Source organism: Anolis sagrei, chromosome 2 (assembly GCF_037176765.1).
Source record: "Anolis sagrei isolate rAnoSag1 chromosome 2, rAnoSag1.mat, whole genome shotgun sequence".
NCBI classification, from domain to species: Eukaryota; Metazoa; Chordata; class Lepidosauria; order Squamata; family Dactyloidae; genus Anolis; species Anolis sagrei.
The window spans coordinates 72,052,931-72,070,100 of NC_090022.1; the positions used below are offsets into that span (position 1 = coordinate 72,052,931).

A 17,170-nucleotide genomic window follows, 5' to 3' on the forward strand; every position below is an offset into this window, starting at 1 on the left:
AGGTCAGATATATTTGTAAAACTTGCTGTCTTCCTGGATTTTCAGGAGGCTAAGCCTTAGGAATGTCTTTGCATAATTTAGGCTTGATGTGCTAATTGTGTGTCTTCGGGAAGAAAGCAGTCTTTGTCAAATTGATGCTTTCATTAAATTGAGCTTCTATTGGAAAGGGCTCTTTGAAGAAACACTATATTATGTGTATGTACTGAGAGTGGCCACTCAGTAGAGTTATGATGTGATAATGTAGGTGAGATAGGTTTGCTCTTCTGTTGTGGCTTCCTCAGTTATGATTGCTGTGTAAAGGAGGGTTCACTGAGTTTGACAGTGACTAGGGGAAAGTAGCTGTCTTGGCATAGCTGGGTCATTGGGGGTCAACAAAGCAATTAGAAGCTCGAAGTGAGGAACATGAGTGGTCAGTGATTCTGGCCTGGAAAAGGTCAGTCCATCTGTTATTTGTCAGGCCCACAGTGTGACTGGGTCCTGAACTCTTTTGTCCCTGTGTAGCTGCTGAAATGGTTTTATTTGCTGTTCATTTCCCCCACCTACCCTCCCGCTGAGACTTGGCTTTGTTTGTAGTTTTACTTGCTGTAATTATAACTTCACACATATTGTTACAGAACAAACATTTAATTTAAAAACTGTACAAATAACTATTTTATGTTAATTGTTCTCTTGAGAACCGATATGAGTTTCAACTGTATTCTTACTACTAGTGTCAGGATATGAAAACACTATGAGTGCAAGAGCTTGTCGGACCTGCTGGCTTTGAAAGCAGATGTGTCTCATATACCCACAGCAGCCCAAGGGTCACTAAAAATCATTCCAAGAAAAATTGACTGCCCTTCAAAAGTGGCACACATCTTTAATTTGGATTAGGTATTTTTATGGTATTTTATGACCTATCAGCCCTGATAAGAGCCAGCATGGTGTAATGTTCTGAGCATTGGACTATAACTCTGGTTTGAATTCCCCTTTTACGATGGAAAGCCACTGGGTGAACTTGAGCAAGCCACTCTCCCTTGGGGCCCTTCCACACAGTCATATAACCCAGAATATCAAGGCAGAAAAAGCCCACAATATCTGCACTGAACTGGGTTATCTGAGTCCACACTGCCATATATTCCAGTTAAAAGCAGAAAATGTGGGATTTTATTCAGCTGTGTGGAAGAAGCCTTAGTCTTATTAGAAGGCAAAGGCAACCTCCTCCCCAAAACAAATATTGTCAGGAAAACACAATTAATACAACTGTAGGGTCACCATCTGACAAAAAGGACTTGAATAATAAACTTTATTTGTATCCCGCCCTATGTCTCATGGGGACTCAACAAAGAATCCTGATCCTTGTTTTGGTAACTAACTTTTTTTTATTTCAAAGCATCATAAGATTAGTAAGAAAAGCTGCCCTGTTGTGGTCTTGTAATGTGTTTCTTGATACTAGTCCATGTCTTTTAAAAGAAATCTTTATTAACAGTAGATTTATAATAATACTACACAGTCTTTATTTCAAGAAAAATATTAAATAATGAACAAAAAGGAAGAAATTTCTTCAGGGGTAACTATGTTGTTTATAAAAGAAGGGAGTAATATGTTTATTGGCCACCAAAATGCACAAAACACATCATGCAAGCTTCTGAAGCTTCACTATCATCTTCATTTGGTAAAAAAGGTCCAAAACATGCAGACAGAGGCTACTCCCCTTTTTAACCAAGTGGGGACTAAGAAAAAAGACAGCAAAATTTAAACACCATTAGCAGCAGTAATATAATTCCCTTTGGGATCGAGGGCTTCTCCCTTCCTTAAGAAGCCCAGGAAAGAATGTTGGATTACTCAAGAAGTATGTAGTCTCTATACTATAACACCAGGAAAAGCTTTTAGGTGGTGTATAGGGTAAACAAGATCCAAAAGATAGTTTTATACTAGTCCTTACCTCCCTCTTGTTTAAAATCCCCCCTCTTTGGCCAGTATAGTCAAATGAAATTGAAACATGAAAGAACACACTTATGTTATGCAGTATATTTTTATATCAGCAAAAATAATTTCAGTGTAGGAAACCAAAAGTTCATATACATTGGAGGTAGGTAAGTGTGAATTAATATATATTGCCATGTAGTCATTACTCCACATTTACACCAATGGAGACAGAGTGGATGACAAGTAACAAAAGAAAAAAATAGAAATCAAGAAGGACATGATGGATATCTTAGTAAAGAGGTCAGTTCCCATGTGGTATAACGGGGGGGGGGGGGGGGGGGACTCCCTTCCTGGGTAGGAAAAAGTTTTCGGAGCTGCCATGGGGCACACACCTTTAAAAGTGTGGGAGCAGCAATTTTTTTAGAACTGAGTTGTTGTAGGAAATGTTCCCTTCCAGTTCTGAATGACACCAGATGCCCATCACACCTACATGCTAAAGTCAAGACCCCACATTGCCATACATAGAGGCTTGCAGAAATCCTATGTCTCTTTTAAGAAAGTTGTTTTGTATTTTTACCTTGGGTCACAAAACCAGGGAGCTGGTGCTGATTGCCCATGTGACTTTTCTCATCCATTAGAATTTTAAATATGAAGTACATGCTAAAAAGAATATATGTGTGTGTGTGTGTGTGTGAAAGCATTGCACCTAGGAAGTGTACAACTTCTTTTCAAAGATAAAAGTAATTTTTAAAAGTGAAAACACTGCTTTTTGCTGCTGTACCATTACAGCCCCCCGGTGGCGCAGTGGGTTAAAGCACTGAGCTACTGAGCTTGTTGATCGAAAGGTCGCAGGTTCGATTCCGGGGAGCGGCGTGAGCTTCCGCTGTCAGCCCTAGCTTCTGCCAACCTAGCAGTTCGAAAACATGCAAATGTGAGTAGATCAATAGGTACCGCTCCGGCAGGAAGGTAATGGCGCTCCATGCAGTCATGCCAGCCACATGACCTTGGAGGTGTCTATGGACAACGCTGGCTCTTCGGCTTAGAAATGGAGATGAGCACCACACCCCAGAGTCAGACATGACTGGACTTAATGTCAGGGGACTACCTTTACCTTTACCTACCATTACATTAAAATATAAATTCAGTTGTAGCAGGAACACTTCACGGGCTTTTAAAATGGCTGAGTCCCATGTTGTCTACCTGTTCCTCAAAGCTGAATGGAGGATGGTCCTCATATTCCCTTAGTCCTAAATATCACCAGAATTTGTCGTTTCAAAGAATTATAGATTATATATTTGCATTATTTCTGCACCTGTGATATGCAAGCAGAAAACGAAATTTCCGCCCAGTGTAGTTACATTTTGTTCTTTCTATACTTTCTAGAGGTTAAGGCTCTTCTGCTGCTGAGCAGAAGTAATGAAAGCCCAGATGCCCCTACCGTCTCTTGCTGGATTTCATATGGAGAAGGACAGTGGAGATATCTGACACTTGTATCTGCCTTTTCTACATGTAGGACTGGAAAAGAAATTAATTAGTTTCACATTTTCATGTGAAACTATCACTTCTACACCTTCTGAGCCTAGCAACTGAATAAAGTACATTGTGCTTTGAAAATATATTTCCAAGCCTTAAGATTCATTTCAGCAAAGAAAAAGTATGCACAAAATTATGGATGCACTAAAATAAGTGTGATTGCAATACATGGATTGGAAATATATACACAGATTCACATTAACTAATTGGGAAAAATGCATGATAGATATATATTAAGAAAAATCCAACATTCTAAAGTTGTCATAACTTTCTGAATATTCAAAAAATGTGTACAGAAGTGCACAAAATTTATTGATGGGAAGAAGAAAAATTGTTACAATTTACAATCTAATGCAGAACTGAGATGAAATAAAATTATTCATGGGAATCTGAAAATAACACTGTCAGAGCTGCATAGCCATAGCTGGAAGGATGGGGACCCTTCTGCTCTGCAAAGATGAAACAACTCCTAGGTGTAAAGGAATTGGAAGGGAACCCTTTTCTTGCTAAGTGTTTCAAAACTATGGAATATTGGAGAAAGACAAGGAACTCAAGTGCCTCGTCTGTGACCCACATTGTGGTGTTTAGAAATAAAAATATGGGGGCATGATAGTTTAATAACTATGTAAAGCTGAGGAGGAGAATTTCGGTCCCCTGGGCAGGATATAGCTAGCTACACAGGACTCTAGAATTGGTTTGCAATCTGGCTACCCTTCCTGTTTTCGTGCAGCAACTGACCTCAGAAAAAAAGTCTCCTAGTGGTACAAATAGGAAATTTTTTTTTCAAGCATAATTTTGGCTCAGGAGAGACTTTCCAAATGGTCTAATTGGACAGCAAATGTTAATCCTAAACCCCATGTGTACAAGCCCCAAAAGAAAAATCACCCAGTAGTTAAGCTTGAAAAAAGCCTAATTGTTGTGGCTGTGTGCAAGTGCATGCAGTTATGCATGCTTATGTGTTTTCCTAGTTATGTTAAGTAATGTGATGTGTATGAAAGCAAACATTCATTCATGAATGCATTGTATGGGTGGGCTGTTGTGTGAGAATTGTAAGAATTGATTGATTGACTGATTGATTGATTGATTTGGAACATTTGTATTGCGTCCTTTCTCGACCTCCAAGAGGGACTCAGGGCAGCTACCAACAGGTAGCAATTCGATGCCAAAACTTTTTTTTTTGTTGTGTCAGGAGCTACTTGAGAAACTTCAAAACAATAACTACCAAAACAATAAAATACATAATAAAATACAATCCATACATAAAACCATATAAATATAGATTAAAAGAGTTCACCAAGTTAAAAATGTTATCCAAATCCATCCAAATTGTGGTCCAATAAAATCTCATCATTGCCAATAAAAGCAGTCTAATCTGCAAATGCTTGCTCACACAGCCAGGGTTTAAGCTTTTTTCGGAAGGTCATTGATCCTGGAGTGTGGTCAACAAAGTAGAGTGGGATCCAAAGACCATTGTTTATTTCATAGTAATAGAAATTCTAGTTATTCTCTTTGTGATGATAGTTCTGATGGCCTAAAAATAGGATTACTCCTAGATGAGAAATCTCTCAATAGAGGATGGCAGGGAAACCTATATCTTTGTAAATGCACTGTGGTAGTAACTGTATCTTGCTGGTGGCCATTTGCTTAGGAGGAACATTATTCTCATGTCCTAATTGGGAGCTTCCAAGAACAGTGTGATGGTTGACTTGAGAAGCAAGATGCTAGATTATTTGCTTTTTTGGTAGCATAGAGAGGCACTGTGGCCTTTTTGATCAGGTTAATTGTGAGTCTCTGCTGTTATTTTTGACTGTGGAAATCTAGAACTTTGCTTTGTATACTTTCGATTAAAAATTGAATTAAAGGAGCTGAATGGCTTGTGGCTGAAGTTGTATTTAAACATGCTTTAGCTAGTCAAGAACAGATGAAGCTTTCTCATTCATTTGAGAAATAGAGTATGTATCTCACTCCACTCCTGTTTCTGTGAAGGATACATTCCACCTGAAAATGTGGACAATACTGAACCCTATATTAAGTCAGGAAGCATAACATCACACTGGAGGATCCAAAGAAGTTCACATCGCAGAAGTGGGTGGGTTTGAGTGTGCATAAATGAAACCATGAATTTTGAATCAGTTGATAAGGGAGTAGTACTCTATTGTTAGTTTCTTTATTATATTTATTTTTTCTCTTAAATGTCACAATGGCTTCAAGAGCAAATATATAAAAATAAAATATACAATATCAGTAGTATAGAAATTGAACCTGTTTCTGTGCAAGTGGTATGCCCTGATGAATGACACATTTGGCTACTTTCTGAGGCTGGGATCCTATTGATGCCCCATGTTAGCATGATCATGATGTGCAAGTGGCTGTACATTCTGGGGAGTCATGCAAGGGTGGGAAGTTGTGCAAAGAAAATGTTCATACTTTATTAGGTGGATGGGGGAGACAATTGGCCATTGCTCAGGGATGAATGCAGTCATTTGTTTTTAATTGCACAAGAGTTTATTCCTCATAATTTCACTAGACTATATTTGTGCTACACTAAAAGTATATAAAATGTTGGCCTTTATGCATTAATCTTAAATGAGATTTTACAAGAGTTATAAGAAATTTTAAGGAACGATTGCTCTTTCAATTTTGCAGTACCACCCAAGGCATGCCTTTACTTTCCTGAAAAGGCTTTGGATGTCATATCTGATCACTTACATTTTCTGTACAGGGTTGCTCTGAAGTGAAAAGCCCATGTACATAATGGCATATCTGTGTCTTTTGCCCTTTTCCTCTTGACTTTATTCACTTTCCATAAAATATAAAGTATTGTAAATAGCTATAGAGTGAGGAGACAAGTCAGATGAAAGTGAACAGAAGTAATGACTAAAATAGTAGTAATCTTGTCAGCATGTTACAACTGATACAGAAAGTGATAATATCTGATTTCTGGTCAGGGGATACACTCATCTAAGTGGGAATATACTCATAATCGTTTGCACAGAATGCCACATGGTGACATAATTAATGAGTAGACAGACAGAAGGGGGCTTTTTATCCTCAAAGATTTGACATGTTCCCATTACTCTCTATTACAAGGCTTCTGTTTTATTTCTTGATCAAATTGAATTGAAATAAGGGTTTGGAGAGAGCTTCCAGTCTGATTTCATGGAGCTGTCATGTAATGTTTTTGGGCGGGCTCTAATGGGGTAACTGCTTGTTTGTCATTTTCACAATGAGTTTTGATGTGTACTTCTCTCCTAATTTATATATCTTTTTTCCCTCCAAAATAACTCTGAGTTAAAATTAATGTGCAAAAGCATAATTTACAATGTAGTCCATGTGACATATAACACTGTAATTCTAATTTCCATATGCAGCTGAAATAACCCACTGCTCCCTGAAATAACCCACTGCTTGATTGTTTTCAAAAGTCATTTGAAATGATTTTCAAGAATGAGTGGAAACTCCGCTGACCTGATAAGGCATGACAACCTGTATTCTTAGAGAGGAAAAGAATAGACAGATGTTGATGTGTATATGGGATCTACAGGTAGAAAGATCTCAGTGGAAATTACCAGCTGCTCAGTCATGCTGCAGGCATTCTGAAATCTGTTGCTGTCTACTGCACTTCAGTGGTTGGCAAGGCCTTGCTTTAGTTCATTATTTTTTTTAGTCATCTGTATTGTCTCCTTCTCAAGCCCCAAAGGACCAAAATTCATCATAGCCGTCCCTGCGTCAGAATCTGTGGCTAACTATGTACAGGCATCTTCTGTTGTTGTTGTTGTTGGATTTTTGAAAATATGTTCCCTCTGGCAAATGGCAACAGATTCAGAGTTAAAATCATAGACTGAGATTTCATATCATCCAAGTGTCCCAATTTGGCAGGGACAGTACCAATTAATCATCAGCCATCCTATTTTCAGCTGTTTTTAAAATGTCTCTCTTCTCCCATTTCCCCCTTTTGTCATCATTTTACTTGAATCTCTGCAAAATGGGTTAAAGTGCAAACGTATCTTGCACTCAGTTAACTTAGCATAGAGGAGAGGAAAGAGTGGGATCCTGCTTTCCCTATTAGGCTGTGGTGAAAACGAACTGCTACGACATTGCCTAGTGCCTACCTTGTGTGTATTCTTCTTCATTATTACTGTCTTGACCATATGCTGATGTTGCTTACTCACACATGTCCTGATTTTCATCTGTGAAATGTTGGATGGTAAATTACCCCCTGCTAGATGTATGAGCTTTAATCAAGTTACCATTCCAGCACATTAGTGAAAGCAACTTCTTTGTTACCAAATATTATTTTAGAAAAATATCTCAAAATGTCACTCAATTGTTTAGCACTAAAACCCAACATAGCATACTAGTTGTTCACCACAACAGAATCGATGGGAAAACTTTATCATATTAATTAAGTCCTTTCACTTCTATGGCAGCTTTTTCTTAGCAAAGAAGAAAGTGTTTCTTCTTGTTGTTATTTTGGTGTAAATTCTAAAATCTCTGGGAAGCTTGGCAGAGGGACTCATAGAAGTAGAAATGAGCCATGCTTATTAAGCTCAGGCTTAAGAACGAATTGGCAGCAATTAATCTATCTCTGTAACTGAATGGATGTGCCTTCCATGCCTTTCTCTTTCAGAATGCAGTACTGGGCCAGAAGGCTGGAGCAAGAGATTGATGGCGTGATGAGAATATTTGGTGGTGTTCAGGCACTCAAACGGGTAAGTTCTTGCTATGCTTTGCCTTCTCTTGCATTCCATTTTGATGTTCATATTTCTGGATAAAGCTGATTACATCCAAATAAATTGTGGACCTTCAGTACTGATAGACTCTGTATTACTGTAATTAGTATTACATAGGTTCATCACTCCATCTTGGGATAGTTTTGCCTTTTTTTGTCTGCAGGAAAGAATAAAGCTGACTTCTTTTTAATCAGTACATTATGTACCGACTTGGCAAAATTATTGTGTTTCTTTAAATTCTATTATAATCTGAAAGAATACTCTTTTGCCCACCCTGTTTGTGGGTCATGTGCAGGTATAGCTCAGTTAATGAAAGTTGTGTTCTTGGGAATTACATCTTTAATAGATATTTTGGTACCAGAGGTAGAAATAGGGAATAGATTCCTACAAATGAACCAACCAAGTCAGGGAAGTATTGCATAAGTAAAAAAAAAACATTTTGAACTTTCTAGAGACTTCTTCAAGGCTTCCTAGAAAATGCACCAACTTCCATTTTACTAATGATTTCCACTTTGATGGCAAAAGAGATCTGTGCTTCCCTCCCCCCCCCCCCAAAAAAAATATTTTTTTTATTAAACCTTTATTAGGAAAGTGGAGGTAGAGGTACAAGGGAAGGAAAAGGAAAAAAATGTTAGTTGCATCTTTACAAATGTCTAGTATGCCGTGAGGAGAAAACAAAGAGGGTGAGGGTTGTTGTGGTATTTATATATTTATTTACCCAACTTATATCCCATCTTTCTCAACTCCAAAGGGGACTCAAGGCAGCTTTACATATAGGCAACTATTCAATGCCTTTAAAAAACATACAATTCAAATGGACATTTAAATTAAAAATGAAAATAAAAATGAAAATTAATGCATATTAAAACATTTAAAAATATTATATTCACTATTAAAAACCATACCAGGTATGTATGGGGAGTTCTTTTAGAAAATTATCATTGTTACAGCTAAGTCTTCATCTCTATTTCTTGAACACCTATTTCATAAAATATTGAGAATTCTAGTGTTTTAAATTTTAAATCCATTGGTTGTATCTTCGTATGTCTTCTCACATAGTCTCCTGATCTTCATATATTCTTTCCCAGTTCTTCTTCAATGGAAATTAAAATTAATTTTTCATAACAGATTATTTCACATTAAATATTTTCTTAAATGATTTATTATTAATATCTACAAAGGAAGTTCTACAATTTTATTTAGATAGTTAGTGTTTATATCATTTTATTATTATGCTCACTCTCTTTCTGTATTTACATCAAATGTATTTTCTATCTATAACTCTTGGATTGAAAAACTCTTCTGATTTAACCACAATCGCTCAGTATGATAATATTCTTGCAGTTCATTTTTAAAACCTTTCCCTGATAGCCTTTATTAGGAAAGTGGACCTTCAGTACTGATAGACTCTGTATTACTGTAATTAGTATTACATAGGTTCATCACTCCATCTTGGGATAGTTTTGCCTTTTTTTGTCTGCAGGACTTTCTGAAGGCTAGCTCTCTCAAACTTCTCTTTCTCAAGGTTTTGTTCCCACTAGCCCATATGGCCTTCTTTTATATCAAACTGTCTCTTTTTGTATATACATACATTCATATATATCTGTGCTTTTTTAACATACTGGGTATATCTGGTGAGACTTATCCCCCCCCCCCCCCAACCACCACCATCATTTCCTCCTTTTTTGTTCCTCTACCCTATTCTGAAAGCAGCTGCTGTCTATCCTACTGGTTGACACATACAACTATAACAAGATCAACTAGAATAGAACTCAGTTCTTTCCAAGTTCAAGTTTTATGGTGCTGCTCAGACATACTTCTGCAACCCAACATCAAAATTTGTGTTTTCTAGCCCTATATTATCACTGTTTTGAGGCTGATGCTACTGAAAGATTTTTTAGCTAGACAGAAGACAAGGAAGAAAGGTAGACACAGAGAGACTTTGTAAATGAGAGCTTCTTTAAAACAAGCATTTTTCACTGGGGTACGCCTGTACAGTCATCCCTCCATACTTACAGTTTTCACTTTGTGGATTTGATTAAAATGTTCTCTCTAAGAATCCCTAGATGCTCCAGTATAACTCTATAGTCATGCTGGAGGGCCTAGAGATTTCTGGAGAAAAGATCATTCTAGCAATCTCTTAGTTATCCAATGAAATCCTATGTTCAACTTCAAGCAGAAGATGAACATAGAGCAGTGCTGGAAGACCTAGAAATTTCTAGAAAGGAGCTCTTTGAAGTTAAAACATAGCAATGTCTTTGTTTGCAGTTTTCTTTTTTCATTTGGTGGGGGGGAGGTTTTGTGCCTCTTACTCCAGCAAATGTGGAGGACTGACTGTATCTATATGCTGCATGTTTTTGTTCAGACATAATGGAAAGCCTTTGTCTTACATTGTATGGCAAAATCTAGAAAGTCTCACATTGTATGAGTGAGCCATGGCAAAACTTAGGCTCATGTACTCTCTCCCTGCTTGTGCTCTATCTTTTCAAGCCTGGGGATCAAAAACTTCCATTTTTATTTCTGAATTAACACTAGTTTCTTATGCTGTCTGAACTTGTGGAATATGTTTTGCTATACTGTAGTTTGCAAGAACAAACCAAGATCTGAGTCTTTATTTGTTTTTATTTCTTAGGATTGAAATTCTAACACAGAGTGTTAGGTCTCACTGGTCTGACAGCAACACAGACTTTTTCCAGTCTTGGTTCTGAAGCAGCTTGCAAGGAACAAAAGCTGAGATACAGATGTTAACTGTATAAGAAAAGTGACTACTAACAATAGTTCTTAATCAAAGCCCCTATATATCTACACAATATACAGCACAGTCATAGCCATGATGCATATTTTGGTGCTCTGGGACTCACACTGTCCTTTCTTAATGTTCTGACTCAGTCTTTTGTGTCTTCATGATTAAAAATAGCAGTAACATTGTCAGAAGAAATAAAGGTCTTAAACCTGCAGATCTGTCAAACATCATCATTTGCAAGACTAGAATTCATTTTTTTTTGTTTCTTGGGGCTTATCTCTATGTGCATGTACGTATGTGTCATACAGAAAAAGAGACAAAGAAACAAACACATATTAGAAGAAATCCTATTGCTAGTTTCAACTAGAATAGACCTATACAATCAGTTGAATTTACCTATATGTTAACTCAACAGTTGATTCAGCAAGTCTATACTATCTGATATTAATTAACAGGATTCTGGCAATAATCTGTAAGGTAGGTCTTCCTCCTTTTCCTTTTTAACACCTCCCCAATTCTAATGCAGTAACACACCAGTAAAAAATGGGGAAACATCATTTTGCCCTTTAATTTTTTTGTCTTCTTATTTTTGTTTGTTTGCTGTAGGTGGATATGCATTTGTGCTTTGGTTATTGATTGAAATCTCATAACTGCTCTGCCATATGAGGCATGACATTTAGTATCAGAAATATGGCAGCAGAAAATGTAGACATGCTGAGTATTTTTTCTGAGTTGTGGCACAAAAAATATTTTTAACACTTGACTCATTTGGACACCCACTAATACAATATGGAGTAGCCAGGGTGGGGGGACGGGGGACACAATGGGAGGGATCACTACCTGGCCCCCTAAAGCAACCAGCATTCACTCATATTATATAGAAGGCAGGCGGATGGGTCAACAGAAAGGGGTCTGGTTGAATAAAACAGTTGGCTCCACCCTCTTTCACTTGCTGAAGCTAGTGCTATGTGCCCAGCCATGTAATTAGGGTCTGATCATATCCATGTGAGGTCCAAATTCCCCCTTCCTCATCAAAGTGACAATGCAGCTTGACATCCAGAAGCATGACTATCTATGAATGTTTTCCTGCATCTAGAAATCATAAGCATGACTTGCTAGTATTTTTCTACAGAACGCATCTTGTTAATCATAGAATCATAGAATCAAAGAGTTGGAAGAGACCTCATGGGCCATCCAGTCCAACCCCCTGCCAAGAAGCAGGAATATTGCATTCAAATCACCCCTGACAAATGGCCATCCAGCCTCTGCTTAAAAGCTTCCAAAGAAGGAGCCTCCACCACACGCCGGGGCAGAGAGTTCCACTGCTGAACGGCTCTCACAGTCAGGAAGTTCTTCCTAATATTCAGATGGAATCTCCTCTCTTGTAGTTTGAAGCCATTGTTCCGCGTCCTAGTCTCCAAGGAAGCAGAAAACAAGCTTGCTCCCTCCTCCCTGTGGCTTCCTCTCACATATTTATACATGGCTATCATATCTCCTCTCAGCCTTCTCTTCTTCAGGCTAAACATGCCCAGTTCCCTAAGCCGCTCCTCATAGGGCTTGTTCTCCAGACCCTTGATCATTTTAGTCGCCCTCCTCTGGACACATTCCAGCTTGTCAATATCTCTCTTGAATTGTGGTGCCCAGAATTGGACACAATATTCCAGATGTGGTCTAACCAAAGCGGAATAGAGGGGTAGCATTACTTCCTTAGATCTAGACACTATGCTCCTATTGATGCAGGCCAAAATCCCATTGGCTTTTTTTGCCGCCACATCACATTGTTGGCTCATGTTTAACTTGTTGTCCATGAGGACTCCAAGATCTTTTTTACACGTACTGCTCTCGAGCCAGGCGTCACCCATTCTGTATCTTTGCATTTCATTTTTCTGCCAAAGTGGAGTATCTTGCATTTGTCACTGTTGAACTTCATTTTGTTAGTTTTGGCCCATCTCTCTAATCTGTCAAGATCGTTTTGAATTCTGCTCCTGTCCTCTGGACTATTGGCTATCCCTCCCAATTTGGTGTCGTCTGCAAACTTGATGATCATGCCTTCTAGCCCTTCATCTAAGTCGTTAATAAAGATGTTGAACAGGACCGGGCCCAGGACGGAACCCTGCGGCACTCCACTTGTCACTTCTTTCCAAGATGAAGAGGAAGCATTAGTGAGCACTCTCTGTGTTCGTCCACTTAACCAATTACAGATCCACCTCACCGTAGTTTTGCCTAGCCCACATTGGACTAGTTTCCTTGCCAGAAGGTCATGGTGGACCTTGTCGAAGGCCTTACTGAAATCCAGGTACGCTACATCCACGGCATTCCCCGCATCTACCCAGCTTGTAGCTCTATCGAAAAAAGAGATCAGATTAGTCTGGCATGACTTGTTTTTGATAAATCCATGTTGACTATTAGCAATGACTGCATTTGTTTCTAAGTGTTTGCAGACCGCTTCCTTAACAATCTTTTCCAGAATCTTGCCCGGTATCGACGTGAGGCTGACCGGACGGTAGTTGTTTGGGTCATCCTTTTTTCCCTTCTTGAAGATTGGGACCACATTGGCCCTCCTCCAATCTGCTGGACCTTCTCCTGTTCTCCAAGAACTCTCAAAGATGGTTGCCAATGGTTCCGAAATGACTTCCGCTAGTTCCTTCAATACTCTGGGGTGTAGTTGATCTGGCCCTGGGGACTTGAACTCATTAAGAGTGGCCAGGTATTCCTGGATGACTTCTTTCCCAATTTGGGGTTGGATGTCCTCCAATCCCTCATCCACTCCATCTTGCTGAGGTTGAAGACTCTCTTTTTGTGAGAAGACCGAGGCAAAGAAGGCATTAAATAGTTCTGCCTTTTCCCTATCCCCTGTCAGCATTGCCCCATCTTCTCCTCGAAGAGGTCCTATCGCCTCCTCGTTTTTCCTTTTTCATCTCCTTATTTTTGTTCTCTGCAAAACAATTCTCCAGTTCTGTTTGTAAGGAAAATAGACCAGATTTAACTGGTTCTAGGCCAATTGTATCTAGTTCCATAAAAAAGAATTTGTTGGAGGCTTCTGAGGAATCCGATAGAACAGGACCATGTCAATGGTTTTAGTGCAATATACTTGGAAACATTAGTATAAATGGTGTAGAATTCAAGTGGTTTGGACAAACTAGCAGATGAGCAGTTATCCATATGTAGGACTTTTAGTAAGAAAATCACAGCACTCCTACAACATTGTCAAATGGCCACTGGCATCACTCTGTTTCATAGAGGGGGTGGGGAATGTGGCACCCCACACCCCACATCATCCAGGTGAGGACAATCCGATGGGGGGGAGGTGAGCACGTGGTTTTCCCCCATGGCTTCTATAGCAACACAGGAGGGCTCCCATGTTGCCTTGGCAGTGGCATGTGTTGGCTCTGCCCTTCTTCACCCACAGAGTTACACCAGTGGTGTCTGATGGGAGCCAGCCGTCTCCGTGTGTGTCCTGGGTTAATATTGGTGAATGCTACTGATTTTAGCCCTTTGGAGATGAGGTTGCTAGTTATGTGCAGCTTTTATGGTGTTTCTTGGTGGGTGTTGTTTAGTTTTGTTTCGTTTGTATTTGAAAACTAAAATGCATTGTAAGCACATAGTTCTCATAGATGCCTTGTCTACTTGTCTTGTTCATATAACACTGTTCTCAGCTTGCAGATTTTTCTGCTATAGTGTACTCCCCCTCCCATACCATTTCTGTTTACTGTGGACCATTGTCTTTACTGGATATTTACTAATAAGTGACAAATTTCTTGATTCACGTTAACACACATGACAATTGGATTAGAAGAATCTCTTTCTGAAGACTATGAATTTGTACCATAAATGTTTGTGATGGCTTTATGTTCCTGCATTAAAATATAATGTTGTGGTTTGGTGCTATGTCTCAGGTATTCTTGTAACACAACATCTTAAGCATTTACATTGTGTTGTAGCCAAATCTAAAGTAATTGTTTTGTGTGATGAACAAGTATTGTTGTTTTTGATAACATCATGTCTACTCCTGGAGAGCCTTCTTCAATTGAGCAAAACTTTTAGTTGTTGCAGACAGCTACCTGCTCTCGTGGTCTTCAAAATAAGAAAATTATAGATGGTAACAATGGCGGAAAACTGAATTTGTTTCACATGTTTAAAAAAATGCCCTGTGGTGTTATGTGTATACCTTGCTATCTTCGGAATCTTTAAAAAGATATGACATGCATATGCTTAATAATGGTAATGGAGTTCACAAAGCTAAATTGCAACTATGTAAAAACAAATAACTAAGGTACAGAATGACGGATGCTCCAAATCAAGCAGGGGGTCAATTGGTGGTATAACCCTGCTTCTAGAGATCTAGCCCTGGACTCACTGTGCAGAGATTATTCTTTGCCAACTTTTAAAAACAAACTGCAGTGTTTCTTAGGATCCATTGACATGGAAATGGGAAATGATTCTTTTATTGCCACCTGGTAGGTTTGTACAATCAAACAAAAATATGCCACAGTAACATGTATAATGTCAAGCTAATACTTGGATGCAAACCATAATACAGGATTTCTTCGCTCTCCACCCTTGGAAGCAGTTGGTGTTGTCTTCATTGCACTCTGAGATCCTTGTGGGATTCTCTCTTCATGGCATCAAAATGGGTTCAGCACCCTGGATAGCTCCTTTAAAGTCTAGAATTTAGCAAATTCAAGGCATTATTGAATGGGAAACCATGGGCCACCATGGCCCCAGTTGATCTGAACCCTCCATTTTTACCCCTTTTTTTCTAAGTTTCTAGAGTGCAAAAGAAAGATGTAGGTGCTACAGCAGGGGGTCCAATTCACTTGAGCTAATTTAAAGGCCAGTAGTTTCCCAATTGTTTTCAGACTGAACTTGGGTGTACAGGTTGTTCTGTAAAATATCAGTATTTTGTAAACAAATTGATACTGACATGAATCTGTCACATGGAGTTATGTAGAGACATTACAAAAAGGTGTATGTGTGTGAACTTTAGCTACCTCTTTTCCCACCTCACTGGCTCAATGAATTATGCTTATTTCAACATCCTTTGTAGAGTTGAAATTGGCACAATCACAAGAAAAAAGGAGAGACTTTCTGTATTCTTAATAGTTTTGTGGTAGAAGGAATTGCAGTAGGTGTAGCTTTACATGATAGAGACCATTGCTGAGAATCCCCATTCACAACAATTAAGCAAGGGTGGGAACTTTATGATGTTTGTTGTTGTTGTTCATTCGTTCAGTCGTCTCCGACTCTTCGTGACCTCATGGACCAGCCCACGCCAGAGCTCCCTGTCGGCCGTTACCACCCCCAGCTCCCTCAAGGTCAGTCCAGTCACTTCAAGGATGCCATCCATCCATCTTGCCCTTGGTCGGCCCCTTTTCCTTTTGCCTTCCACTTTCCCCAGCATAATTGTCTTCTCTAGGCTTTCCTGTCTCCTCATGATGTGGCCAAAGTACTTCAACTTTGTCTCTAGTATCTTTCCCTCCAGTGAGCAGTCGGGCTTTATTTCCTGGAGGATGGACTGGTTGGATCTTCTCGCAGTCCAAGGCACTCTCAGCACTTTCCTCCAACACCACAGCTCAAAAGCATCAATCTTCCTTCGCTCAGCCTTCCCTAAGGTCCAGCTCTCACATCCGTAGGTGACTACAGGGAATACCATGGCTTTGACTAGGCGGATCTTTGTTGCCAGTCTGATGTCTCTACTCTTCACTATTTTATCGAGACTGGACATTGCTCTCCTCCCAAGAAGTAAGCGTCTTCTGATTTCCCGGCTACAGTCTGCATCTGCAGTAATCTTTGCACCTAGAAATACAAAGTCTGTCACGGCCTCCACGGTTTCTCCCTCTATTTTCCAGTTGTCAATCATTCTTGTTGCCATAATCTTGGTTTTTTTGACGTTTAGCTGCAACCCGGCTTTTGCGCTTTCTTCTTTCACCTTGATTAGAAGGCTCTTCAGCTCCTCCTCGCTTTCGGCCATCAGAGTGGTGTCACCTGCATATCTGAGGTTGTTAATGTTTCTTCCAGCAATTTTCACCCCAGCTTTGCATTCATCCAGCCCCGCACATCGCATGATGTGTTCTGCATACAAGTTAAAAAGGTTGGGTGAGAGGATGCAGCCTTGCCGTACGCCTTTCCCAATCTTGAACCAGTCTGTTGTCCCGTGGTCAGTTCTTACTGTTGCTACTTGGTCCTTGTACAGATTCCTCAGGAGAGAGACAAGGTGGCTTGGGATGCCCATCCCACTAAGAACTTGCCACAA

The 17,170-nt window shown here is 39.3% G+C and overlaps 1 protein-coding gene across 3 annotated transcripts in view; it reads left to right on the plus strand.

The window, feature by feature from the left end:
• The window catches only part of CACNA2D2 (calcium voltage-gated channel auxiliary subunit alpha2delta 2), an 809,616-nt gene that overhangs the window by 141,479 nt on the left and 650,967 nt on the right, over window positions 1–17,170 (plus strand). For all 3 annotated transcript variants that reach the window (XM_067463620.1, XM_060765787.2, XM_060765788.2), the window contains exon 2: window positions 8,072–8,153. In XM_067463620.1, the coding sequence (XP_067319721.1) occupies window positions 8,073–8,153 (81 nt within the window). In that variant the 5' untranslated portion in view covers window position 8,072. The remainder of the gene's footprint in view (window positions 1–8,071; window positions 8,154–17,170) is intronic.